At 32.2% G+C, this 26,287-nt stretch overlaps 2 protein-coding genes and 1 pseudogene across 2 annotated transcripts; all 3 read right to left on the reverse strand.

Moving 5' to 3' along the window:
- Positions 1-809: 809 nt before the first annotated feature.
- Positions 810-5,997, reverse strand: LOC108331257 (calcium uptake protein, mitochondrial). Its single transcript, XM_017565904.2, has 7 exons — positions 5,619-5,997; positions 5,447-5,514; positions 3,528-3,751; positions 3,298-3,381; positions 2,478-2,691; positions 1,800-2,096; positions 810-1,265 (listed from the first exon to the last, which is right to left on the reverse strand). The coding sequence occupies exons 1-7, from the start codon at positions 5,911-5,913 to the stop codon at positions 1,044-1,046; spliced, it is 1,404 nt and encodes a 467-aa protein (XP_017421393.1). The 5' UTR covers positions 5,914-5,997; the 3' UTR covers positions 810-1,043.
- A 2,392-nt stretch (positions 5,998-8,389) lies between these two features.
- LOC108330496 (O-fucosyltransferase 5-like) lies at positions 8,390-9,852 on the reverse strand (annotated as a pseudogene).
- Positions 9,853-16,837: 6,985 nt separating this feature from the next.
- LOC108330629 (uncharacterized) lies at positions 16,838-19,348 on the reverse strand. The gene is made up of 3 exons (XM_052875967.1): positions 18,344-19,348; positions 17,976-18,111; positions 16,838-17,867 (listed from the first exon to the last, which is right to left on the reverse strand). The coding sequence occupies exon 1, from the start codon at positions 19,247-19,249 to the stop codon at positions 18,587-18,589; it is 663 nt and encodes a 220-aa protein (XP_052731927.1). The 5' UTR covers positions 19,250-19,348; the 3' UTR covers positions 16,838-17,867; positions 17,976-18,111; positions 18,344-18,586.
- Positions 19,349-26,287: the final 6,939 nt, after the last annotated feature.

Here is a 26,287-nt window from a genome sequence, read left to right on the forward strand (position 1 = left end):
TCTTTTTTCTTATTTAGAATTAAAAAATATATATGTTATTTTATTATTTAGATTCTTGATAATATTATATACTTATGGATAACTTTTAATTTTTATAAATAAATATTTCGAGTACAAATAGATAGAAATAAATACAGTTAAATTTACATTCATTACCCTCACCAAAAAAAAATAGTTTCTAATATTGAGCAATTAAAATACGATGGAAGAAAAGTATTTTGACAAGGGCCTTTTTCTATATACAAACACATTACAGCTCTTTCCAATAAAAAAATATTTAATTAAATTATTTAATAAAATGATAGTAATAACTATAATTGTAGATTAGTTGAATAAAATTGTATGCTTATCAACTATGATGAATGTACCTAATTACTATGTAGTAAATTATTTAATGTTCCAGTATTCATTATTAAAGCATTTCTTTTTTTAAATAATCAAAGTTGGACAATTGTATATTTCTTTTTTATTGTAATTTTTTTAATTTTATAATAATTATCTAAAAATATACTACTAATAATTTATAAAATGTTATAGAATACTAGCCATATTCATTCAACCAATATTTTTTATTATTTCACTTTATTTTAATTCTCGTAATTTTGAATTAATTGTCTTTTTCAACTTTGTTGGCTATTTATGTTATTTGAGTGTTTATGTTTTCTTTTGCATTTATATGTTTTTTTCCTACTCAATCAAGTAGAAAAAAAAAATCTTTCTTTCCAACTATGCATTTTCTTTCATTCTAGTTTCGAAAACCAAACAAAATGTTAGTTGAGTTTAGGTAGTTAGACAGAAGACACCTGATTTTTAACTGTGGTTGTTTGTTGTAATGAAAATCATTTTCCAATTTAATTATCCAAAAACAAATTTTCTTACATTAAGAATAACAGTTTACACTGCTGAGGTGTGTTTCTGTCTAAGAACTAACAGTTCTGGATATCACAGGGTGACTATTTACGTGACATGTTGATTTTCAAAACGAGAATTCCGATTTCACTGCCTACTCTGTTGCATTGACTTGAGGATACGTGTAACCTGAATCAAAACCAGGAAAACAACCGTGAAGATGGAGAGGTGTCCGTACATTTCCAGCAGCATGACAAAAAACCCACGATTCCTGTCTCCATGGTTTGAGCGATGTCTCTTTCTCGATGTTGCAGCACTCTAACAAACTCCTCTGTACTCAAACTTCCATCCCTATTTGCGTCAAACAAATGGAAAACAATCTCAACCACATTGTCCGAGAGAGACAAACCGCAAACCTGTAATTCAATAATCAAACACCATAAGAAGTTGGCATATCGAAATCAGAAAAACACTTTTAGCTATAACAAAACAATTTCATAACAATCAAACACCATAAGAAGTTGGCATATCGAAATCAGAAAAACACTTTTATAATCTCAAATACATGTTAAAAATGAAGGACTTAAAAGTAAAGAAAAAGGGATTAACAAGTTAAAAATGACAACGTTATAATCTCAAATACATGTTCCTGCATTTTAATCATGACATAAATTGTCGGTTTTCCAATCTGGTTTATACTCTGCATTTTAAATAGGCCACGCCACATCCTTCATTTTGTGGCACCCTTTCTAACACCTACATCCCATTTTACATAATCTATAAATTTGATACAAAGTGAAGTCTCCATCATAGAGCTGATAAAAAAAATATAATAAGCCACCAATATTACTGGATTCTCTTTTCTTTTTTCTTTGTTATAAAGGATTTCTAAAAGTTACCCCTATAATCATCATCTTTATTAAAATGAGAAAGAGATCAAAAGATTGTACATGTGATGCAGCCCGCTGAAAATCATCTCTTGTTATCAGGCCTTGTACGTCTGAAAAACTGAAAATGGCCAACGAAAATGGTAATAACTTTTTCCGCAGCTCGGAAAAGTTTTTGAACTCCTCAAATGTTATGCGTACATCCTTAAGCCGTGGGTCTTTGCTCAACTCATCAACCAGTTCAAGCAACCTGCCTAGATGACTCAAGTCAGCAGAAGAAACAATGGAGCGTGCAAAGTCCTTGGCCGATATAGTTTTTCGAGATTTATAATTATAATGAGCAAACTCCAACCTCACAATCTACACACATAATATTATAATTAGCTTGCAAGCGTAATAATTCTAGTGTCAATAAAGAAATGAAACTCATCTGAAAACAAAATTAAAGGCTTAATAACACATTTGATCATTATAATCATAATTAGTAAATACACGTACACTTGTTTTGGTTCTTGTACATAAACTTTTAATTCATTTTTGTTCTTACAATTTTGAAAGGCTGGAAGTGTATATGTAAGGACTAAATAATGCAAGCATGAGATAATGAGTAATTAAACCAAAACTAAATGTGGAAAAGGTGTATTGCAGGAGTTCAAATCCATAAATAGAGGAGAATGAATTTCAAGTTATCCTGTTAAATCACAAGCGCATATGTAAGGCAAAAAGCAACTAGAGACGTACTTCATCATGCAAGTCTCTTATAAACTGAACGAATTTATCATGCTTTAGGCGTCCCCTTCCATCTTTACCAAATAAGTATTCCACCAGCCCTCCATTCTCTACAGAAGCATTGCTCTTTCGGCCAGTTCGTCTTCCATCCCCATGGTGAACACCCAATCTGGTATGCGATCGCATTGATTGCATGACTTTCTTGAATTCTTCCTTGTCTATCTCTCTGGAAATAGAGAAAAATAATTAAGGTCACCACGAGTGAAGAACAAGAAGGGAAGAGTTATCACCCTCAAGAACATCAAATCACATTTAAGATGCAGCCAGAATTATGACACTGTAATAGTATAATTTTTTATCTCTTTGATTCGATGCCATGAATAACAGTCTATTAACAATTATATGATGTTTAACAAATGACAGTCAACCAGTGTGTTTAGAACTAATCATATGGTTAAAAATGTCATATCTGTAGCTTGTGCAAGAAATAATCACAGTTTACAACATACCAAGTTAGAATTTGTAAGGTCTATAAAATATGATTGGTAATTCATTGTGTGTATTTTAAGTATAATCCAATTCTATAAAACAAATTAATGGATGAACATGATAATCTCTTTAGAATAAACTCTAACTCATAACTCTAATAATAGGTTAAAAAATAGACTTTAAACTTAATTCAATTTCACAAAACTGAGTTATAAGATGAGATTTATTTAATACTTATATATTTAAAGTTAACCTTGTCTCTACTTATATATTTGAAGTTAACCTTATATCTAATAAACGTGAGACTTTCAATAGAATGAAATAACGTAGCATGAACACTGACCCGTCATTATCTCTGTCAAACATTTTAAATACTGCCGAGAAGCTTGATTCTGGGAGGCTAAGCAGAGTTACGAAAAACATATACCTGTTCCAGTTAAAATGAGACCATTATGAAGACAGAAAAATAGACGGAGGGTAATAATTCGTTTACAACCTGCTCTCTGAACTAAAAAAAGGTTCAGGTCTTCGATAAGCACAAAAATTGTAATGAATACAGATTAGAGAACTCACTCTTTAAAGGATATAAGTCCATCGTTGTCTACATCAAAAAGCATAAAAAAATCCGAAGGGGGACACCACAAATGGCCAGGATCTCTTTCACCTTTCAAGTATCCCTCTCTTACTAGGTTGGATTCTGATGGAGGAAAAACAGGAACAACTGCTCGCATTAGGTCCGAAGGCTTCATGAGTATCTCTCCTTCTGGGGTACGACAAGATGCAAAGTATTCAAAAACCTTAATACAGAAGAGTGGAGTTTGTCAATGTAAAGATTTTTCTTAACAAGGGTCTTACACTCTTGATGTTTGTTCGTTTCAATGTTTGTAAAACTGATTTTAATTGAAACTAAATTTAGAGTGGAGCCATTTATGTTTTAGATTTTTCACTTCAGAAGCAAGTCAACACTCAAAATCAGCATAAAATTGTCTATTCAACACAAAAAATCATCCAAAGTGCACGTTTGGTTTAATGTATATGATTAAGCAGAAATTACAAATAGTAGTTTCCACGCTTTTTTATTCTATTAATGTGAACATGCCACCTCATGCAAGTATTTTGTGTGAAAACAAAGACAAGAAAAATTGTTTGACCTCAAAATCAATTTTAGATTATGAATCTATTCTCTACAATGGGTCTAAGTCAAACACGTAAACATAATTTGAATAACAAACACAAATCTTAACCTACTTAACTTGAAGGAAAGCTGTTAACTTAACTCTCATTACTCCAGGGACAATCTTAGTCTATTCCTCAAAAGATCCCATTTTAGAAGGTTTTCTCAAGTGAGTGTCAAAAGAAAACTCCAATTTCCAAAACTATCTCTCAAGTAATTTTACTGTATAATTTTAATTAACTCTTACAAACAATATCTCTTAAAAAAAATATCGTATAAATATAAAATTATATATTTTATTAAATAGTATAATATATTATAATTTTATTATATTTAAATTAATACTTTTATATAATACTTATTATTATGTTATTAAACAAAATATATAATATATAGTTTAATGTAAATATTGATTATAATTTATTTATCAATTTTTTTAAAAGGAAAATGTATCCATTTGTTTAGTAATTTTATAATTACTAAATATTATATATATATATATATATATATATATATATATATATATATATATATGGGTTTATTAACGTAATATCAAATTTTAATTAACAAAAATATATTTATATATTATGGATTTTTAGTTAAAAATATTTGAATAATTTTTTATTTATATATATTATTAAAAAAAATAATTGATAAAATTTAAATATAAATTTAAGTAGTAAAAGAAAATAAAATAAACATATAATAAAAAAATCATAAATTTATGTTATTGTTTTAAACTTTCAAAATTTCAAAAATTTAGATAAATTTGTTCACATAATAAAATTATATGACTGACTAGTATATTTTAATAATATGTTTAGTAAGAAAAATTAGATATGTTTAATCAAATATTTCAATGTGTAATTTTTTTATATAAATCAACAACCAATTTCATTCACATTTCTTTCGAATTAAAGTTTGATTAAAATGTTTGTATATTTTTTTTTAATAAATTAAAAGTATTTATTTATTTTATTTAAGATATATATTTTTCTAAAATTAAGATTAATGGAATGATCCTTATTCACTTCACTTTTTGTGGATATCTTGAATGGTGAGTCTTTAATAGAAGACGTTTTATTCTGAGTTTTTCTGATAAGAACACACACATGGATTTGGACATGTGAAAGACCAAATTGAGATGTACAACTTGAAGTGTTAAAGTATTATTTCAAAGAGGAAAACATATCCGGAATTATCAAAATTCAAAAAAAGAAAAAAATCAAACTATTTATCTTGAATTCACTATGCATAAATGGTTTTATACAACAATGCAGGTAATGCAATTAGGCAATTGGTCATGCTAGATATATACCTTTTCGGGTGAACTATGCAACCGCAGGCGCTTCTCATAGTAGAAGAAAACCTTGGCTCTGTACGCATCTGCAATAAAACAGAAAGAACGTTTAATCTTTCAGTACTAGCCGTATGATTAAACGAAAACATTTGCGGGAGAGTGTAAATCATTTGGAAAACAGAAAAGGTACCTCGAACAAGCAAACCATTAGCAGTTTCAGGAACGGGTGATCTTCCAAAGAATGGCAGTGAAGAACCGCGAGGGATATTATTCAAGAAAACGGAATGGAAGGGTGAAGTGGGTGAGTTGTAGCAATAGAAAAGAGCAAGAGCAGAGGCTACGCCTGCAATAATGGCTGAACCCGAAGCCCAACTGGGATTGCGACGAGGACTGGGAGAAGATGAAGACTGCGAAGAGGAAGAACTCAGCGTACGGAAGCGTTGGGTGAACGGAGAGAATCTCCGGAGAGTGGAAAAGGAATGCATGACGTTCTCGGAGGAGAAAAACAGGGGAACACGGAGAATGCTTTTGCTTTGGTTTACTTCTTTTTCTTCTTTTTGTAACGCCTAGCCAAGGTGGCAAGTCAAGAATCACAGCTAAAACAGATCCTCTTCAACTAACTTTACCTCCATACAAGAGTTAACTAATCACAACCATTCATCGGTTACTGCACAGCAAACAGATAATAAGAGATAAGAAAGAAAACTCAATCAACGGTAGAGATCTTCGGGATAAGAATGCCCTACTGTAGAGAGACAGCAGAGAACATTTTTTGTTATCTGTTTTCTGTTGGTCCAGAGACCGTTATGACTAAGCCCACTGGACTAAGGTTTGTAAGCAACATGATCCACAAGGAAGATGGAAATAAGCCCAAAACGCTAGTCATGCCTGTATGGTATTTGTCTAAAAAGAAAATAAAAAAAATAAAGTATTGTTTTGGTTCAGAAATCCATATCAGCCCAATTTTATGTTTTATTATTGAAGATTTTCGTTAATGTCTTAATTTGAAATTTGAAAAAACATAGGTGTGCATATAATTGAGAGAAGGGTAAAGAATTAGTAAATAGTCGTTGTTTTCTAGTCACACTGAGCTTAATTTTTTAAGATAAAGTTCTGGATTCAAATTTTATAGATGAAAAAGTAAAATACATAATTTAAAGAAAAAAAGCACACTAAAGATAGTAACGTAGATCTTCTACTATAAATTAAGTATGAAAAAAGTTCACAAAATACTTCATTTTGTCAAAAAAAAGTAAATTCTTCATGTTTATAACCTAATTATTAAAAAGTTTTAGATTAAAGTTAAACACAAAGTTTGAAATATTAGATCCTATTAGTGATATTATAGTTTAATATCTCTGGTATATTATTTTATTACAATCTCTTCCAATAACCTAGGTATAAATATGTATGTATTCACTGTTCAACTTTTTTTAATACTCATTTTCATTTTCTTACTCGTAAATTTCTTGTTTGTTTACCAATTTTAGTACGAGAACATTATTCGTGTAGTTATTTTACTTATTGTGAGGAGTTGAATTAAGAGACATTTACATTTATGATAAGAACGCGTTTTAGATCTTATTTTTATTAAGATCTTTCGTTCTAAACTTCATAAATTCCGCTGTGAAACCTAAAACATATTTAAAATAAAGCATCTTCCAAAGCTAAGCGTTAAAACATGTAACATTTAATCTGTTTTAAACTGTTGGTTTTAAGAAAAGACATTACTTTCTTTAAGGAAAAAGAGAGAGAGAGAGAGAGAGAGAGAGAGAGAGAGAGAGAGAGAGAAACTTGATAAACTCGGTTTCCTTTTGTGGCCCTAACCTTATTAATTTACATTGTTTTGGCACCAACCAAATCTGCCACGTTGGCCGATTGGAGCTGGCAAAGATGGCCAAGTTGACATTCCTTCATCCACACAGCTCATCATCAAAAGCACAGATAACAGACTTCACCAAGCATTTTGGACCGTATCTCCTGATAACGCCCGCAGCAGGGGTACTCTATTCTCAAAAGTCAAAAATCATTTTTAAAAACTATATTTTAAATCTAATTTAATTTCACAAATATTTATATATAGTATAAATTGATTTTATCTTTTTAAAAAACTTCTAACAATTAAACTAATGCACTTTTTAGCGGGTAGTGTTTGTATGAAGCTTGAATTTCTGGGTGGGACCGTTATAATAGTGTGCATTACAGCAAAGTGCAAGGAAGGAAGCACAAGTTGTGGTGGTATCTAGCCAGTAATCAGGGGCCACAATAGGTTTAGCCTTTATGACCAAAGATGCCAATTGTCCCTCTCACATTCCTTCCTTTTACATTCCTCTTATTGCTTTCACCAATGCCACTCCTTCTCTAAAATAACTCTTACAAAACCTAATTTATAAAATAAAGTTTATATATATGTACTATATCAAATACCGATCGGAGCTAATGGTCATTTATGAACTGTTAACATATATATTAGCATGTATTATAAGTCAGATTTTATGTTTTACAGATATACGGTATTAATAATTGATTATTAGGTTTGATTGTCTCAAAATATACTGAGTTAAGAGTGTTATTCTCTCCACCACCACAACATGCTCCTTACACCTCCCCAACTTTTTTATTTCCAAAACTAACCTTATATAAATATTTATTTTTACTTTTACCTATTTTAATCTAAAATCCTAACCCCATTCTCATTCCCTTTTTCACTGACGCAGTATCCCCACACCCTCACATAACTTTCCTTTCTCCTTTTCACTGTCTTATCCCTTTCCTCCTCTTAGCTTTTTTTTTTTTATTTCCGTTTCCTCCTCTGTTGCTTCCATTGTTACTTACTCATGTGAAATGACTAACTCTACTATCATACATGACAACACATTGTCAAAATCCTAGTCTAAGTCAAATTTTTGCAGGACAAATATGAGGTGTCCCCGAAAGTGATATCAGAGTTATTTGTGGTTCTCATTCCATCTCTGCTACAATATTTGACTCCTCACTGTGGAAAAGGTACTCATGGCACAATGATGAGGATCCCCAGTCCTTTTTTATAATGTCTTGGGTGAAAGTTGAACCGGATGCTCCAATGAACACACTGGACATGGCACATATAATCTTGTCCAACATAGCTTTCACCTTAAGAAAACAATGTCCACAAGGCAATTTAGTAGAGGAATTTATAAGGCACACACCGCACATTGCACATAAGGATACAAACTAAACAATTAAGAGATGCAGCATGATGAATGGAAAAATCATAAAATTAGAAATAATATTAACCCGATGTTAAAAGCGATAGGAGAAAAGAAGGTAATGAATGACATTGACATATAATGCACTGTATTCAGACTTGAGCGTCTCCTTCAATGTGATGCATGTGCAACAAAGAGTCTCATTTTTCTGCCGAATTCTGGGGTGGGAGTTTGACAAGTGGAGCGTGTTTGCCCTCTCTCACAAGCAGTGACTGAAGCAGCCGAATTTCACTCTCTGCGGCGTCTCTAGAGAGGTAAATGAGGGGTGCATTGGCTCTTTCAACCACACGCAAGATACAATCTGTTGCTTGAGGAATAGGATAAAAGCAACTTGGTTTTTTACCATTACTGTAAACAAGAAACAAAACGTATCATCATACGTCACAATCATATCGCACGTAATTATTTATTTACTTGCGCTTTCATGATAAATGGTGATTAAGGAAGCCAGGCGAGGCGACGTAGGTACCAGAAGTTGAAGAAATCGTGTCTTCGGAAATGCAATGCAAGGATGTTCTGGCCGAGGAAAGTTTGGATAAAACGTTGAGCGGTGAGGAAAATGAGACGGTTGGGTTGAATCAGAGTCTTGCATCGATGAGCCAATGAGCCACCTGCTTGCGTCACTTATTCCTCCTCCACATTTGCATACAATACATCCCCAATGGCTAAAACATCCTCCTTTTCCTCCTGTGAAAACCTTGACACAGCCTCTTCCACGCTCCTCGTTCTGGGCTTCCTCGCATCTTCATCCCACGCAGTCGCAGGCTTATTCGTAGACAAAAGCCCCAACGATTTCAACTTCCTCAAATGCTCCTCGTCCAAACAACAGGGTTGAGGCAGCGAAAAATAACACAAGAATTTACCCTCGTGCTTGCCATTCATCCTCATGCTAGAAAACTCTTGGAAGGAGATCACTGCTTTGACTTTACCTCCAATGCATTTATTCATGTGCTCCACATCCAATACTCTCTCGTACTCATAATCCACATTGGAGCTGGGAATAACCAGGACCCAATTAAGGAGAGCCGCGAAGAACGTGTGCTTCTACAAGCACATCAGATGGTTAGAAATTTGCCCTGAGACGCACACTGCAACCAAAAATTTATTGGCCTTGGGCCTCCACTCGATGGTCCTCCTTTCTCGCAGGTTCTGATCCACTGTTCCACACGAGTCGTTCCGAAAATAGAGATAGGTGGCAGGGGTGTAGGCATTGATGTTGAATCTATGAATTGAGGAAAATCTGGTTGGATAGAAGGGATTTAAGAGTGGGAGTTTGGGAAAGAGAGGGAGAATGGCGAAGAGGTATTTCTTCTGAAAAGGGAAGTTGAAGTTGGAAGTGATTCGTGAAGTGAGGGGTTGGAAGTGGAAGGAAGAGGAGACGTAGGCAAATTCCTATCCTTTCGATGGATGAACTCTTCTACTTCGTCAGGAGATGAATCCCTTTCCATTACTGCCTGGCGGTGATCGGTCACCGGAGGAGGAGGAGGATGACTGTTGTGTTAATGTCACGGTGGAAGTTGAAGGAAGGAAGAAAATAACATCTTGTCTTGTTAACGAAAACGAGAGTGGATATTAACATAAACGGATCTCTTATCCTTCGACGGAGGTAATATTACACGGATGTTGATATCCATTTAAGAATAAAATGGATACTAACATCCGTTTAAGAATAAAACAGATACTAACATCCGTTTTATGAATTATGTTGTTGAAATTTAAAATTTTTAATCACAAAAAATAAATATTATAAAAGGGCAAAAGAGGAATGTGGAGGTGTAGGGAAAACTCTGTGGTGGTGGAGGGAGTAACACTCCTGAGTTAATGGTTAATCAATGTGTTTGGTTACCACAAGCCCTATAAATATACGATTGACGTGAAGGTAAAATAACCTTGATATATCCTACTTAAATAGAGATCTCTTTATAAAACATATTTGATTTGAGCGTTAGAATGTTTTCTACAGGTCAAAAATTCATCAGAATGGATTGTTGATTGTGTTCTTGGAGAGGATTAGAAAATCGAAAGATAGCAGAACAAAGAAGAAAGACTGACCCTCGAACACCTTCGAACCGAAACATTTGGTGTCCCTTACAATAAATATATATATATATATATATATATATATATATATATATATATATATATATATATATATATATATATATATATATATATATATATATATATATATATATATATATATATATATATATATATATATATATATATATATATATATATATATATATATATATATATATATATATATCCTTGTATATTATAAATATATTTTATTTTTATATATTGTCTTGTATATTTCTAAACTTTTTCAATGACAAAGAACAAAGGTGCTCAAAATTCAAAATGAGATTTCGGTATGGAGCAGTGTCTTCTTCTCTCCAACTTTGGCAGGAAAATAATAACCATTGCTATGGTATTTTTCTTATGAACATGCAATGTATATTTCATATTTATTTGGGTATGATTGGAACTTTAAAGGAATTTTATATCTGGATGAGGCCAGGACCTTGAATACATGTTACAATGACTGTGGTACATGTGATGCTGCTCAATAATGTGAAATTGAATATGTTTTTGGTTGGAAATTAATTGTAAGTTTAAGTTTGAAGTTGAATATACGTGAAAAAGTAAAATAATTATATAAAAGTGAAAAATCATTAATTTATTGTCTTACGATTTTTTACGATTTTGAATAGAGAATTATATCAATTTTTATGTAATTGGATTTATATTTCTCAGTGATATTTTAATCTTGTTACTTAATTTCTTCTATGATACATCCAACAAATATATAAAAACCGATATTTTTAAATTATTATTTTGAAAGAAATGATAATTAAATTATTATTTAAGAAATATGCACTGAAGTTTTGACTGTGTAGATATTTTTGTGTGTTATGGATGAACCTTTCATTTTGTTTTTACTTTTTGTGAAGATTCCGTGTTGCTTTACAATCTTAGTAGAATTCTGAAAATCCTAACCATACATTGTTATCAATGGATACATCATCAGAATAAATGCACAACAAAATGAGTTATGTAAGAAATGTGGAGATGTTTTGAAGAAGTGGAATTCGAGTGTGTCACTCTCAACCGACTAAAAAAAATTCTGCGTCACTCTTTTTGTTCTGTCTGAATTCATTTAGCAACTATATTGATGGTGGCATGCCCTTAGTCTTAAGCAATGAAAATATCAGGACAACTGAACCACAAAATAGACACGAATTTTCCTACGCCTTTTGAAAATTCTTAAATTATATTTAAAATTTTCTCTATGTTTTTTAAAATATGATATTTCAAAGATGAAAATAGAAATATAATATATATAAATATTACAAAAGAAGTAGATGTATATTGTTTACAAACCACTAGTGGTTGTGGTACATGAATATCTTCAACAAATCACATAAATATGTGTCTTTTCCGCATTTTTTGTTGTTGTAGGGAAATTGATATTTTAATGCTAAAAAGCTTGTTCTCGTAATAAAACAAAAATAAAAATAAAATTGTGGTGTGGGTTAATAGCTACCGCATCCTAGAATTAAGAATACGAATTCCTATTCATAAATTACGAATGATCTTTTACATGAAATGACGATAAGTTATTCGTATTCAAAAATTAAAAATCATAAATTAAATCAACTATTTGAATTAAATAAAAAATATGAAATCGTGAAAAGATGGATTACCGAAACTGAAATCGGAGGTTTTCTCCCTTGATTTGTAAGAAATAAATAAAAACTTCATTTTCATTTTTGCTGTTTTTCCTTTGGTCTGAAGCAGGTCGGTCACCGTAAAGAAGAAAATATGAATCTTGCTTGAGATGTGTTGTGGTGAAACTAGAAAATAAATTTAACAACTATTGGAATGATTATGAAATTCAAAAAAGCAAAAACTAAGCAATCAAAAGTGATGTTTAATTTATTTATTTTCAAAAAATAGATGAACAAAGAAACTATTTGTGAGTAAGAAATAGTAAGTAGATAAATAAAATAGAGTCCATATTTGATATTATTTTATTTATAATAGTAATTAGAGCGAATAGGTTTAGTGTAATTTAAGATGTATAATTTTGTTATTTGAAAAAATTGAATAATGTGAAAGATGTGATGATTAAAGTGTGTAAAGTAAGAGGTGTTTGGATATGGGTTGGGTCTTTTTCAAAAGCATATAGTAGCTATTTGTGAGTGGATGAAATATACGATACTCTAACAATTATTTCGTGCCCCACAAGTACACCAATATTTAGGACGTGAAAGGATAAATGGGTCTACCAAAACTGTTCGTCCCATTCTATTTTATCACACACTCAATTCAAATTAAATAAATTTATACAATTTTTAATGTCCTGACTTTTAATTATATTACTCACAATTGTTTTAAATCAATGCATTGGATTATATTATTCAATCAACAACTAAATTTACAACTTTCATCAATAATAAGAAAGGAAACAAAGCCATTCCATATATATATATATATATATATATATATATATATGGCCTTCCCATTTACTTTTCCTCTGTGGCTGGTACATTACTAATTCGGGTATGTTTGGTAGATTGGAGGGAGAAAGATATACAGAAAATTTATTAGTGGGTTTCGTAAAATAGAATTTATTTGTAAGCTTAAATATTAATTTTCTTTCTTCTTTTAGTGTGATTTTAGTTTTATTTTTAATGAAGTTCTAATTTTGATTAATTTAGTCTTTTTAATTTTTTATTAATTTTAATTCTAATTTTTATATAATATCGTTTTAATATTTAATGATACGTAAATTGTGTATGACAAGTGTTGTGAATTTTTATTTATTTTTTTTTGTTTTATTTATTTTTTTAATTTTGTTAGTTTTTTCTAATTTTATTTAATTTTAGAAAAACTGATTTAGATGCCAAATCGATATTATATTACATGACATTGGTAATGTTATTGTTCGTGTTAGTATCAGGATTAACGACAATGTAATGTCATGTATTTTTTAATTTTTATTAATTTTGTTCATCTATAATAAATTTATATTAAATTTTATTTTTATATAAGTATTATATTGATGTAACATTTTAGTAAATATTTTTAAAATTATTTTTAAACTAGCTTTAATTATATTATTAAAATATAATTATTTGATTTTTATTACATATAAAAAAATAGAATTAAAGTTGGTTTATGAATAATGAAGATTTTTTTTTAATTTAAAATTAACTTTAACTCTAAATTTTTTAACTAAAGCTAATCCTATTTTAAATCAACTCTTAACATAAATATAATAATTATATTCTAATAATATAGTCATTGGTTTAAAAGATACTATTATAAAATTTATACAAAAATTAAATTCAGTCTCAACACAAAGATAAAATTAAATAAAACCAATAAAAATTGAAACTTGTCACGTCCCATTTATTACTGTGCTGAGTCACCACTGTGCTTCCATAAATGCACCTCGCCACACGTGCACCTCCACTGACACGCCATCACACCCACTCTGCATGCGACTGCCAAGTGTCGTGTTGGAACGTTCTAAAACCTTAATGGAATCCAAGTGGCAGCAAGCGAGTGGACGTTCGTCCTAAGTGGGGAGAGAAATTAATTTTTCAGAAAAACTCTTCCCCACTCTTCTGCACACTTCGTCTTCTTCCCAAACTCTGGATTTTCAAATTCTCTGCCTTCTCTCTAGAACCTCCATCTTCTCTCTACCGTAACTCACCATTCTCTTCTCCGTTCACGTTTCAGCACCGTGAGGACGTTCCCTGCACCAAGAGCTCCATATTGAACCGAACGACTCCCAATTCTGGTAAGTTTCACTTGGGCGATCGTCTTTGGGGTCCCTGTAAACTATTTCAGCTGCATGCAACGGTGTATGCTAAGCCCTTCATTTTTCTTTTGTTTAGTTTAGTGGAAAAGCTTAAGTGAAACGTTGAGAGAGCTCATTTTAGGCGAGTCAAGATCCACCCATTTAGGACGTTCGCTACTGAATCCGGGTAAGGGAAGCTTATTGTGATTTAATTTATACTGTATGATGTATGCATGTTCGGTATGGATTGTATGCATGAATTGTATGCTGATGTATTAGTTATGAACGATCGCTGTTATACTGAATGAATGTGGTATGCATTGGTTGATTCGTATGCTGATGGTTGCTTGGTGGGAATGATTAATGAGAATCTTATAAAGTATGGAATTTGATATTTTGATACGATGTATAAAGTATGAACTGAAATATGATAATATGAATTCTGTAATGTATGAGATTTATGGTGGAGATAGATTATAAGATATGAATCATATGAAAAATTTGGGCAAAGTAATAGTTCTTACTTTGATAATGCGCGCTCGTCATCGAACGGTCTTCTACCGTTCGGTTTTCCCTGACAATGATTTAGAGTAGGATTTCTTTCAATTGGAAAGGATTCGACTTAAGAACGAGCGTCCCCTTCTGAAATGCTATCTGAGCGTTCGTCCTAATAGCGCTCGGTTTATACCAAGCGTTCGTCTTAAGTAGCGCTCGGTCTTACACTGAGCGTTCGTCCTAAATTGTGCTCGGTCATCTATTGAACGTTCGTCCTAAGTGGCGCTCGGTCTCAGACCGAACGCTCGTCCATTTTCGTAAATTGTAATGAGCGAGAATAGCGCTCGTCCTGAGTTCCCATAAGTGTTCGTCCTAAATTTAAATAGTGTTCGTCCAATATATTTAGTGACGTTCGTCCAAGTCTTCGGTGACGTTCGTCCAAATTATTTATTAAACGCCTACTTTCGCGCTTGGTCATTGACTGGCGGTTGTTTCCCTGAATTAAATTGTGTTCGGTTTATTTTGTTCAACCAAGTGGTGAGGTATCTACCCATTGGATTCGTTCCAGAGTCATTGAACTTAAATTATTCTAAGTATTTTTCCCGATCGTACTAGAGTTAGTTCATTTAACTAATTCAAGAAGTCTTTCTCGGTCTCGCCCTCGACGTTCGTCCTCGTTATGAAGAGGAGTGAACGTTCGTCTTTTTAAGAAAGTGGAACATAGAATGAAAATGTATTCAAGAGGATAAATTAAGATGTGCGAACACTATGAGAACTGAAATTGTGATTTTGGATTTTGAACGAGCGTTCCAGGGTGGAACGACTCTTGAATGGATATTGAGATTGTAAAGTATGAATGTGGCAAGCTTAGCTGGCGGGTCATCCTGATATTCCGTGAGTGCTCGTTCTCAAGTAGAGAGGAGTATGTCATGTGTGGGAATGGCAGGAGGTCTTAGTCCATAACTGTAACTTGGACAGAACGGACTAACCTCAGGTGGCTGCTGACGAGTATTCCAGCTATCCCACCTGGGTGCACGGACGTCGTAGCTACACAGAATTCATACAGTCCGGACAGTCGATCTAGTATCAGGATTTTGGATGAAATTTATGTATAAATTGAATGTATATGTTGTGAACTTACTTGCTGGAATTGATATGTATAAAATGTATGTTTTGGTTTGAATTAAATTCAATAAGCTTACCCTGTGTCTCTTTCTTGTGTTGTCGTTCGTCCTTGAACCTTCGTCTTGTCTATGCAATGATTATCCGTGTGGATGTGAGCAGATGGAGAGGCGTTACTGGAAGAAACACTGGAAGAAGAAAATTTGGAGGACGCCAACCTCGTTGAAGTAGAAGTGAAGGCCGAACAGTAAGGGCGTTCGGTTTTTAGTTATAGTAGTTAGAATAGCGAGTGGCTGTGAGCGAGCGCTCTTTTGTGAATTGTAAATAGTTGGACGTTCGGTCATTATTTTGTAAACCGTTCGTTCTTATCTTTTTGTGAACGCTCGTTGTTTTATGTACATTAACGGCCGTTCGGCCTCTTTCATTATTGTCGTGCCCTTTGTTTAAAACTGTTTTGAATTATTAATATATGTGATTATTCTAAGTATATAGTTGATGACTGTATAATTTTGGGGTGTTACAAAACTCAACAAAATTAACATTGACGTATCATTAATCTAATTTATAATATTATGTTAACTTGTAAAGTTAAAAAATAAAATAAATAATATATTGACACATGTATTAAATGTTAACATATATTTGAATTATTTAAACCATATTAAAATAATATATTGAGTTGAATAAAATGAATGAAAATAGGGATTTGATTAAAAGAATAGTATTTTTGTTTGTCCTTTTATTTATTTTTCACAGATTTTAGTTTACTGAATAGTTAAACATTAATTATTTATCCACTATTTTCATTCCTTTTATTTATTTCCTTAAAACTAAAGTAAGCATGAATGAACGTGTGATCTAATCTATACCCATAACGCGTGAGGTGTAAGCAACTTTGGTGTTGTGAGCTGTGCCTTTCCTTGTTAAAAAATTACCATTACCATTCCAGATGGCCAGAATGACCACGTTACAACGTCACTGCCACTGAATAACTTTCAGTTTTTTCAGTCAACTATCAATAAATATTTTGTAATAATATATGCTTGAAAACACTAATCTTCAACAAAAAGAATATTCGCCAATATTACAGTGGTAACTTTTTAATTGGGTGGTTCAAAATTTTTTTACCTGACTATCTCCATATTAAATGCCATAATATCAATGATTGTTAATTAAAAGCCGTTTTCAAAATTGATTTAAAAGTAAATGCCAAAATTATAGTGCATTATTGTGAAAGCTGGAGTCGAATTAAAAAGCACCCCCACATGGCCAGCTGGCACTGCTTCATAAACAAGTTCCATCATCTTTCAACTTTCCTGACCAAACCTTCTTAAATTTAATAAAAGTTACCAACTTTCAGTTTTTCTTTATTTTTTATATTGAGATTTTTACCTTTAACTTGAACAAAAAATATTCCTTTATTCATTTTTATATTTATTTTTCTTATTTTTGTCCGATTTCAGATTTCATCCTCCACCCGAGGAGCGTGTTTCATTCTGCACATTATTCATATTATAATAGGATAATAGGATTGTTAATCATTTTCAATTTCATTTTAATAGATTTTTAATATAACTTTTTTTTAATATTCTACTCCTTGTCCTGTTACCGAATTCATAGAATTGGTCCTCCTTTGTGCTAGGGTTTCTTTCTAGATACTTCTGTCAAAAACTTCAGCCTCTTCTAAATGTATGAACGCCAACTTCGGACACAAGAATTCAAATATTCCCCAATTCCAAAGTCCAGCTACACAACCAACCTTCAATTAAATAAATTAGATATGAATAAACAAATCATATAAAGTTAGTAACATAAATACTAAAGAAAATAAATAAATAAATAAATAATAAAGACTGAAAGTGAATACCTGACACAGCACGTAAAGCAACTGGACCAACGTAACAGACGGTCAACGGCATCACGGGTAACGGAACGGTTCCTAACGGTGGAACAACCCAGGAGCCAAATGGAAACGGCGGCCATTGACGGAAAATTAACGAACACTGCAGACAGAACCACTGATATGGGTCACGCAATTGATCAACGGAGTCCACATCACCAATTAACTTACGTTAATTTTAGGATTTAATTTAATTAATTTAATTGGAAGATTTTATGCCTCGAATTAAGCCTTATGTGTGAATTTCATGATGTATGTTCTCTAAAATTTAACCATGGAAAAGGCAAAAATGAAAATTGGTCCAAAACTCTGCTTCCATAGCAAAAGTTATGTACAATAGCAATTGTGTGTGTGCGTCCAGTGTCATAGATCTATGGGGAAATGCGCCAAGGAGACAATTCACCAATCTGCTGCTCCAGACGACGAAATCAAAACTCGCCGGAGAGGACTCGCCGCTACCTCCCAACCGCTTCGCCGGAATCCAACTCTGGCGGCAGATCAGGGCGCTAGGGGTAGTTAAACCACCGCAATAGCAGTAAAATGGAGAACGAACCTGTAAAATTAAATTGAAAAAAAAATCAAAGATCCTGGGCCTTGGACATGACAGAGAGACGGCTGGGCCTGGGCTCGAAGGCCGCTCTCCTCCTTTGCTGATGAGAACTGGGCCGAATAAGCGCGGTTAGGGCACGTTTCACCCACTCACCCTCCACGCCTCCGATCCTCACAAGCGAGTTCTTCATCGCGGATCTGCGCATATTGAGGCGATTGGAAGGGTACGAATCCGCGTGGTGGTTGTTGTTGGCACTGTTCTTGTGTAGGCTGCATCGGAAGGAGCCGGGGTGTGTAGTAGGGGAACACATGCAGGTTTTCTTGTGGCCAGAGATGGGACGGCTGTTCTTGGTGATGATCTGGTTGGAGATGGAGCGGTTGGGGGAGATGGAACGGGGGTCGATCGAGAAGCGTACGGAAGAGGAAGGAGGCGTGGGTGAGTATAGATTGACACGTGTAGGGGAAGCGGCACGGTGATGAGAGTGGTGGTTTGTGTGGGAGTTTTGGTGACGAGTGTTGGTGAAGAAGGTGGAGGAGGGAGAGGAAAAGGTGGAGCCTGTGGAGGAAGCAAAGGCTGAAGAAGGTGAAGAGAAAGGGGTTTTGGATGTGGTGTAGGAACAGAATCTGGTGGAGGGTGAGAGAGAGCGTAGAACGGGTCCACTTGACTTTGTTCTGGAAGATGAGGAAGCCATTGAAAGAGGGAATAAGGAAAGGATAGAAAAAGTAAGAGAGAGAGGGAAGAGGATTGGTCTCTAAGGACCCCTATGGGGAATTGGTTTGGCAAACCTAGCGAGTCTCGGAGGCCGGTTTTAAAGATGGGAGTCTGTGAGGGTGAAGAGTTATTAGCCTCCAAGGGAAGGGGTTTTTTCGACCTATCTGTTCTAGTTAATTAACTTAACCAGGGTTGAGTGGGGGTTAGTTCTGTGAGAAGTAGAACAGAATGAGGGTTATGCTTAGGATCGGAATCCAACGGCTGGTGTGATGCGGACTTCTGATAACGATGGCAGGTTGAGCCGTTGGTCCAGTAAGGTTCCTAGAAAAGCGCAAAGGCTGACACGTATTGAATTATAGGGAAACGGTCGAAGGCGAATGTACCAGAAAGCCACTCCTCCCTTGTCGGTAATTATAGTGTCATTCGCTTCGCCACTTTTTTTTCCTTTGAAGATTTCACGTATGTTACCGCGAGTGGGTCCTTCACACTAGACTCTCCCATCAAAATTTTATTTGCGTCCAGAATAAAAAAATGCTTTTCAATCAGAAAAATGTATTTAATAAATTTTTAATATTTATTTATTTTTAGCAGCCCAAGACGTTAGTTAGTAAGATTCTTATATAATACTGATAATTAATTCAAAACTATTGAAAATATGTTTTCAGAATTACTATAAAAGTTAACAATTTTATTATGAAATTTTTTACTTAGACTAAAATTGTATTTTTATTAATATATTTATATCTATCAAATTCATATGATTGGTGAAATATGGGATATTTTTATGTCCACAGAACTAATATTTTGTTGATAAGATATTTAGAATGATTATTGTACAAGTTCAGATTTTATCGTATATGGTTAATCCTAGTTAAAAATACACAAAAAAGCTGCAATTTAACCTAGTAACTTAACTTACTGTTTATGAAAAAATTATTTCAAATAGTCAAGGCATATAATTGTGATAATACACCTTTATAAGATATTTTATTCTTCATCTCTGATTTCATTTTGTAAACAATTTAGTTTTCATCAAATAAAAAATAATATAATATTTTTTATACTTTCTTTCATTACTTAGTATACCTCTTTGAAATATAATTATGGAAAAAGAATGTAAATTCAAACTCTAAATACTAAAATATACTTTTATATAACATTATGAAATATATATATATATATTAAATAGTGAAAAATTATGTATAAAATTAATCTCATTTATATATAATATACACGTTTATAATGAAGGAAATGTGAATTAAATTTAAAATACAAATTAAAAAATAATAATAAAGTAACATAAAATAAATAATTAAAGATAAAAAATAAATATAAGATATCTAATACTCTCTTAAATTGGTTGATATAAATTGTATGTGTTAAAATTTTTTTACAAATATAATCAATTATTGGTCTTCGTAAAGACTTCATAAAAATATTTCCTAATTGGTTGCTTAACGAACTCAATATTGATATCTCCATATTCAGTCTTTTATAGAATAAAATGACAATCAATCTCAATATGTTTGATCATTAAATAAATAATTAAAATTAAAATGAAGAACAATCTGAATATTATACAAATGTAATTTGAGTGACATTCTCATAGTAAAATAAGTTCACCAGTGGCTAATGTTAGGGAGATTCGATATACACATATCTCCACACTGATAAGATATTGTCCGCTTTGGGTCAAGCCCTCACCAATTTGCTTTTGGTACCATTCCAAAAGGCCTCTTAACAATGGAAATATCTTATGTGTATATAAATTCATGTTCATATCTTCTTTTATCCGACCTCGGATTTTGTTTGTACCCAACAGCTAAATAGGGGTGTGTGTTTTATTTCACCTAAATTTAAATATAAATTCATCCAAATAAATAATGTATTAATTCAGAAACTCAGTTAGTATTACTTAATTGTATTAGACATATTTTAATTTTTTTATATTTTTTATTAAATAATGATACAATAATAAAAAATGTTATTAGAAGTAGAATTTCAATTGATAAAGGAATGTTTTCAAATAAGAATTCCATTATTGATTATGTGAATTTTGGTATGGCATAATCATGATGGAAGAGAAATATTCATCTTTTATGTATGTTTAAAGCCTCTTATTATTATTTTTTTAGGAATGAATAATGTATGGCAATGTTATAGTAAAAAACAAGCATATATATATATATATATATATATATATATATATAGGTTTGTTAACGCGCGTACGTTTATTTTTCAGTTGGTATAGTGTAGGATTGTGTACCGAGTTTTAGTAGACAAAAATATCCTTATATATCATAGATTCTAACTTTTAAGGTTAAGGGTATTTTAATCATTTTTATTCTTAACTTTTGGTTTTGAGAATGAAAATTATTAAAATACCCTTAACCTTAAGACTTAGAATCTTAAATATATAAGGATATATTTGTCTACTAAAATCTGGTACACACTATTAAAATGTACCAACTAAAAAATAGGCGTACGCGCGTTTGTGTACCGGAATTTATTAGACAAAAATATGCTTATATATCATGATTCTAAGTTTTAAGGTTAAGGGTATTTTAATAATTTTCATAAAAGAAGAAACTCAACCCTTACTCACCTCTCTCATTCCTCTCAATCCTTTCTTTTTCATCTCTCTTACTTCCAATCTTTTCTCTGTCATCTCTACTGTAGCCCCAATTGAAAATCAGAAACACTTGCCGTTAAACAATTTGCCTTTGTAAAGAGTTGAGTCATTGACATATTCACCTTCAGGCAAAGCTTCATTCAAGATCTCTTCAATTTCACCATTTTTACTAACCTCTATAATTTCATCATCAGCATATTTTGAATCATCATCTCTAAAAAAAACTCTTTAGGCCAATTACCAATTCCTTCGGATGTCATTATGCTTATGAAAATTAAATAAAATTATATATGACAAAAATTATAAAATGAAAACTCATTATAAAATTATTTTTTATAAGAAATTGTTTAACAATGAATGTTTCTGATTTTTTTTCCCGGTCAATTATCAATTCCTTGTCATTATGGTTGTGAAAATTAGATAAAATTAGATAAAACAAAAATTATAAAATGAAAACTCATTATAAAATCATTTTTTTTGTAAGAAATTATTTAACAGCGAGTATTTTTTATTTTTTACAGGTCAATTACCTTGTGAAAATTGAATAAAATTAGATAAGACAAAAATTATAAAATGAAAACTCATTGTAAAATCATTTTTTGTAAGATTGTTTAAGAGCCCGTGTTTCTGATTTTTTTTCAGTTGTTGAAAGAGAAATGGTTGAGAGAAATGAGGAAGGTGAGCAAGGGTTTAGAGTTTCTTTTTTTTTTAGTTTTGAAAATAAAAATTATTAAAATACCCTTAACCTTAATTTAGAATATTTGATACATAAAGGTAAAGGAGAAAGAAAGTAAACAATAACTATAAAATTTGTGAGAATTAGTATAGAATTGTATTGACGTGACAAATTAAAAAAATTTATTTCCAAATTCACTCTCATTTATCTCCAAATTCACTCAAATAAACGACAATAAAATTTATCTTCAAATCCACTCCCTCAAATCCACTCAAAAGAACAATACCTTAAACAAAATAGCCACTATTCAGTGTGCACATAATATTTAGTTGTTGTAGTAAAAAAAAATAGAGAAAACTTTATTTCAACGTAAACGTGTCTATTCAGAACAAATAAGTAGAATGGGCTATTATAAAAAGTCTTAAAATCTCTTTAATTAACAAAAGAAACAAAATAACTAGTTAAAAATAAGTAGGGTTAAATATGTTTTTAGTCCCTAAACTATTGGCCGTTTCTGGTTTTCGTCCCTCTTTCAAAGTAAGGTACGATTTAGTCCTCCTTCTTAAGGAAACTTTGATTTTAGTCCTCCAAAACTAACACCGTTAAAAACCAGCTGATGTGGCTAACGGTAGACTGACACAATTCTTTTTTTTGTCAGAGTTGATCAGTTTTTCTTCCTCTCTCTCTCCCTCATCTCTTCCTTCAATCCCAACACACAAAACAGTAAAATTTTCCGGTCATTTCTGTCGCATCTCCCATCACCGGTCAGACAGCCACCACCATCAAAACCACGAACGCCAGCCCCGAGAGAACAACCCACACCGATCGTCAGAAGAGAAGGAAATCAAAAACTCATGTTTATTCTCTAAGCTTATGAGCCTCAAGAGAAAATTTAACGATGGAGTTTTGGTTAGCAGAAAACTCCATAGCCTGCAAATTTGATATAAAAAGCATTCAAGGAAGGAAATCGAAATAAGAAACAGTGACTCTCAGACCAGCTCTGATGTAACTAAGCCATTTTTCTTTATTTATAAATATAAAAATTAACTTTTTTAATAACCGAAGTATCTTTGAAAGGGAATTATGAAGTAGTGTATGTATAAAAACATTTTCCTATATCTTTTAGGTATAGATATGGTAACAGATTATTGTTATAAAGATTAAACAAAAATATATATTTCTCTTTATAAATTTGTATTTTGCAGATGGCTCAAGTCACTGTCTCGGTCACTGGAATCTTTGACGACCAACTTTGATGAGAAATTTTTGTGTACGTATGTATGTATTACGAATGGAGCTGGAGGTGTTCCTGATGGGTCTTTCAAACGAGGACCAATGCTTATGGCTGCGTTCACTGTTCTATCCTCTTCTGTTATATCTGTTATGAACATGGTTCTTGCTTTTCACCAATACAGCTCCACGAAAGTAATAGGATTTAACTCTGTTTCATTGCCACTCAATTGGGTTTTGGCCACTGTTGTTTCGTTTTATTCAGTGAGGACCAGAGTGAGGGAGAATAAAAAATTCCCTCTTGTGCTCATACTGTGGTGGGTTTTCTCTTCTCTCGTGGATGTGCTCTCTCTGTTTGTAAGGGTGGTCAAAGATTTCGAAGTGTTGGACTTGTAGTTTTTCTTGTCAGAGGATAACTTAGTTGCTTCGTTTTCCTTGCCTTTGTTGGTGGTTCTTTGTTTCAATGTGTGTAGAAGGGAGCGCAGTGATATGGAAGAGGGGTTGCTTCAGATCGAGGAGGAGTTTTCCATGGAGGAACACGATGAAGAGGCCTTCACTAATGCAAGTGAATGGAACCAGCTTATCTTCCGTTGGTTGAACCCCATTTTCAAAACGGGTCGGGTTAAAAAGCTTGAACTTCCTCATATTCCTCCAGTTCCTTGTTCTGAATCCGCGGAAAGTGCTTCTTCCATGTTGGAAGGGTCACTTCGGAAACAGAAACTCGGAGAGGGCTCCTTGGCAAAAGCTATAGCCGATTCTGTATGGAAGTCTTTGGCCTTGAATGCAGTTTTAGCTGGTATATTTTATATTTTATTCAGTGTCACCGTTATTGTTCCTCTTTGATTTTTGTGCACTTTTAATCAAAGTACACAAAATAGCTTGTGATATTAAATGGCTTAGTTGCATCAGAGCAGTCTGAGAGAGTCACTGTTTCTTATTTCGATTTCCTTGAATGCTTTTTATATCAAATTTGCAGGCTATGGAGTTTTCTGCTAATCAAAACTCCATCGTTAAATTTTCTCTCGAGGCTCATAAGCTTAGAGAATAAACATGAGTTTTCGATTTCCTTCTCCTTCTGAAGATCGGTGTGAGTTCTTCTCTCGGGACTGGCGTTCGTGGTTTTGATGGTGGTGGCTGTCTGACCGGTGATGGAAGATGCGACAGAAATGACCGGAAAATTTTACTGTTTTGTGTGTTGGGATTGAAGGAAAAGACAAGGGAGAGAGAGGAAGAAAAACTGATCAACTCTGACAAAAAAAAAGAATTGTGTCAGTCTACCGTTAGCCACATCAGCTGGTTTTTAACGGTGTTAGTTTTGGAGGACTAAAATCAAAGTTTCCTTAAGAAGGAGGACTAAATCATACCTTACTTTGAAAGAGTGACGAAAACCAGAAACGGCCAATAATAATTTAGAGACTAAAGACATATTTAACCCAAATAAGTATAAAAGGAAACAAAAGCTCACGCTAAGGCGTGTACGGCAACTTTAAATTTATATCAGACCTTTAAATGTAAACAAGTAAATTTATATTAGACCTTTAAAATCCAGATAACTTTTTGCTGTTTTTAAAAATAATTAATCGAAACAACTAGCATGAAATATCCAGAACAATTTTCAATAATGTAATAATGATTTATGAGATATACAACATATATCATAAACATATCTTGATTATATTTTATCAAATCAAACTTTTTTCCCTTGAATATGAAATTTAGAGTCAATATTTCGTATGCTTATTTTATGTTTTCTTGTGAACTCTTTATTATTTTATTCTTCTTATATATATATATATATATATATATATATATGAATAAATAAATACCTAAAATTTAATAGCTTTTTAGGCTATATAACGAGTTTACTTAATATATCTTCTTTCATTTTTTTAAAGTGAAAAATAATTAAATATTGAATGAATGATAATGATATAGAAATAAAAAAACAATCAGTATTGTTTTAAACTTCAAAAATTATGTATAAATAAAAACGAAAATTATCTAAAACTTTATAATTTAATTATAACAAAAAAAAGAAAAAGAAAACAGTAGCGAACAATAAAAAAGCATTAATAACAATATTGGTTGATGAGTATGTAACCATATAATTGAGTTTGTGTTTGAATTTAAGAGGATATGACCTTCTCCACCCTCAAACAAGTGTTCCTAGCTGTTTTGTTAGACTAATTCAGATTGGTCGGTCTTCAAATTCAAAATTTCAACTATTTGACTTCTTACTTTATGCCAAATTTGTATCACCACGTTCTGAAAAAACATAGCATATGACTTTTTTCTATATTTATAACACGGAAGATACTCATTTTTTTTTAAAAGAGATACTAACAATATATATTTTCTAAAAAAATTCACATAAATGGCTTCGTTTGTCAAATAAAGTAAAAAGTCATGGGTAGGAAAATACTAAAAAAAAAATCTTATGTGATTGCAAAAAATGGTAAAGAAATATCTTTTTTATTAAG

The sequence above is a fragment of the Vigna angularis genome, chromosome 4 (genome assembly GCF_016808095.1).
Source record: "Vigna angularis cultivar LongXiaoDou No.4 chromosome 4, ASM1680809v1, whole genome shotgun sequence".
Taxonomy (NCBI): domain Eukaryota; kingdom Viridiplantae; phylum Streptophyta; class Magnoliopsida; order Fabales; family Fabaceae; genus Vigna; species Vigna angularis.

Excerpts from the sequence above, each read along its gene's own strand:
- LOC108331257 (XM_017565904.2), bottom strand. The coding sequence starts at position 5,913 with ATGCATTCCTTTTCCACTCTCCGGAGATTCTCTCCGTTCACCCAACGC. Across the intron at positions 2,692-3,297 it reads TTTGACAGAGATAATGACGG|AGAGATAGACAAGGAAGAAT; the intron begins GTCAGTGTTCAT and ends CTCTATTTCCAG. Across the intron at positions 1,266-1,799 it reads TTCAGCGGGCTGCATCACAT|GTTTGCGGTTTGTCTCTCTC; the intron begins GTACAATCTTTT and ends ATTGAATTACAG.
- LOC108330629 (XM_052875967.1), bottom strand. The coding sequence starts at position 19,249 with ATGGCTTCCTCATCTTCCAGAACAAAGTCAAGTGGACCCGTTCTACGC.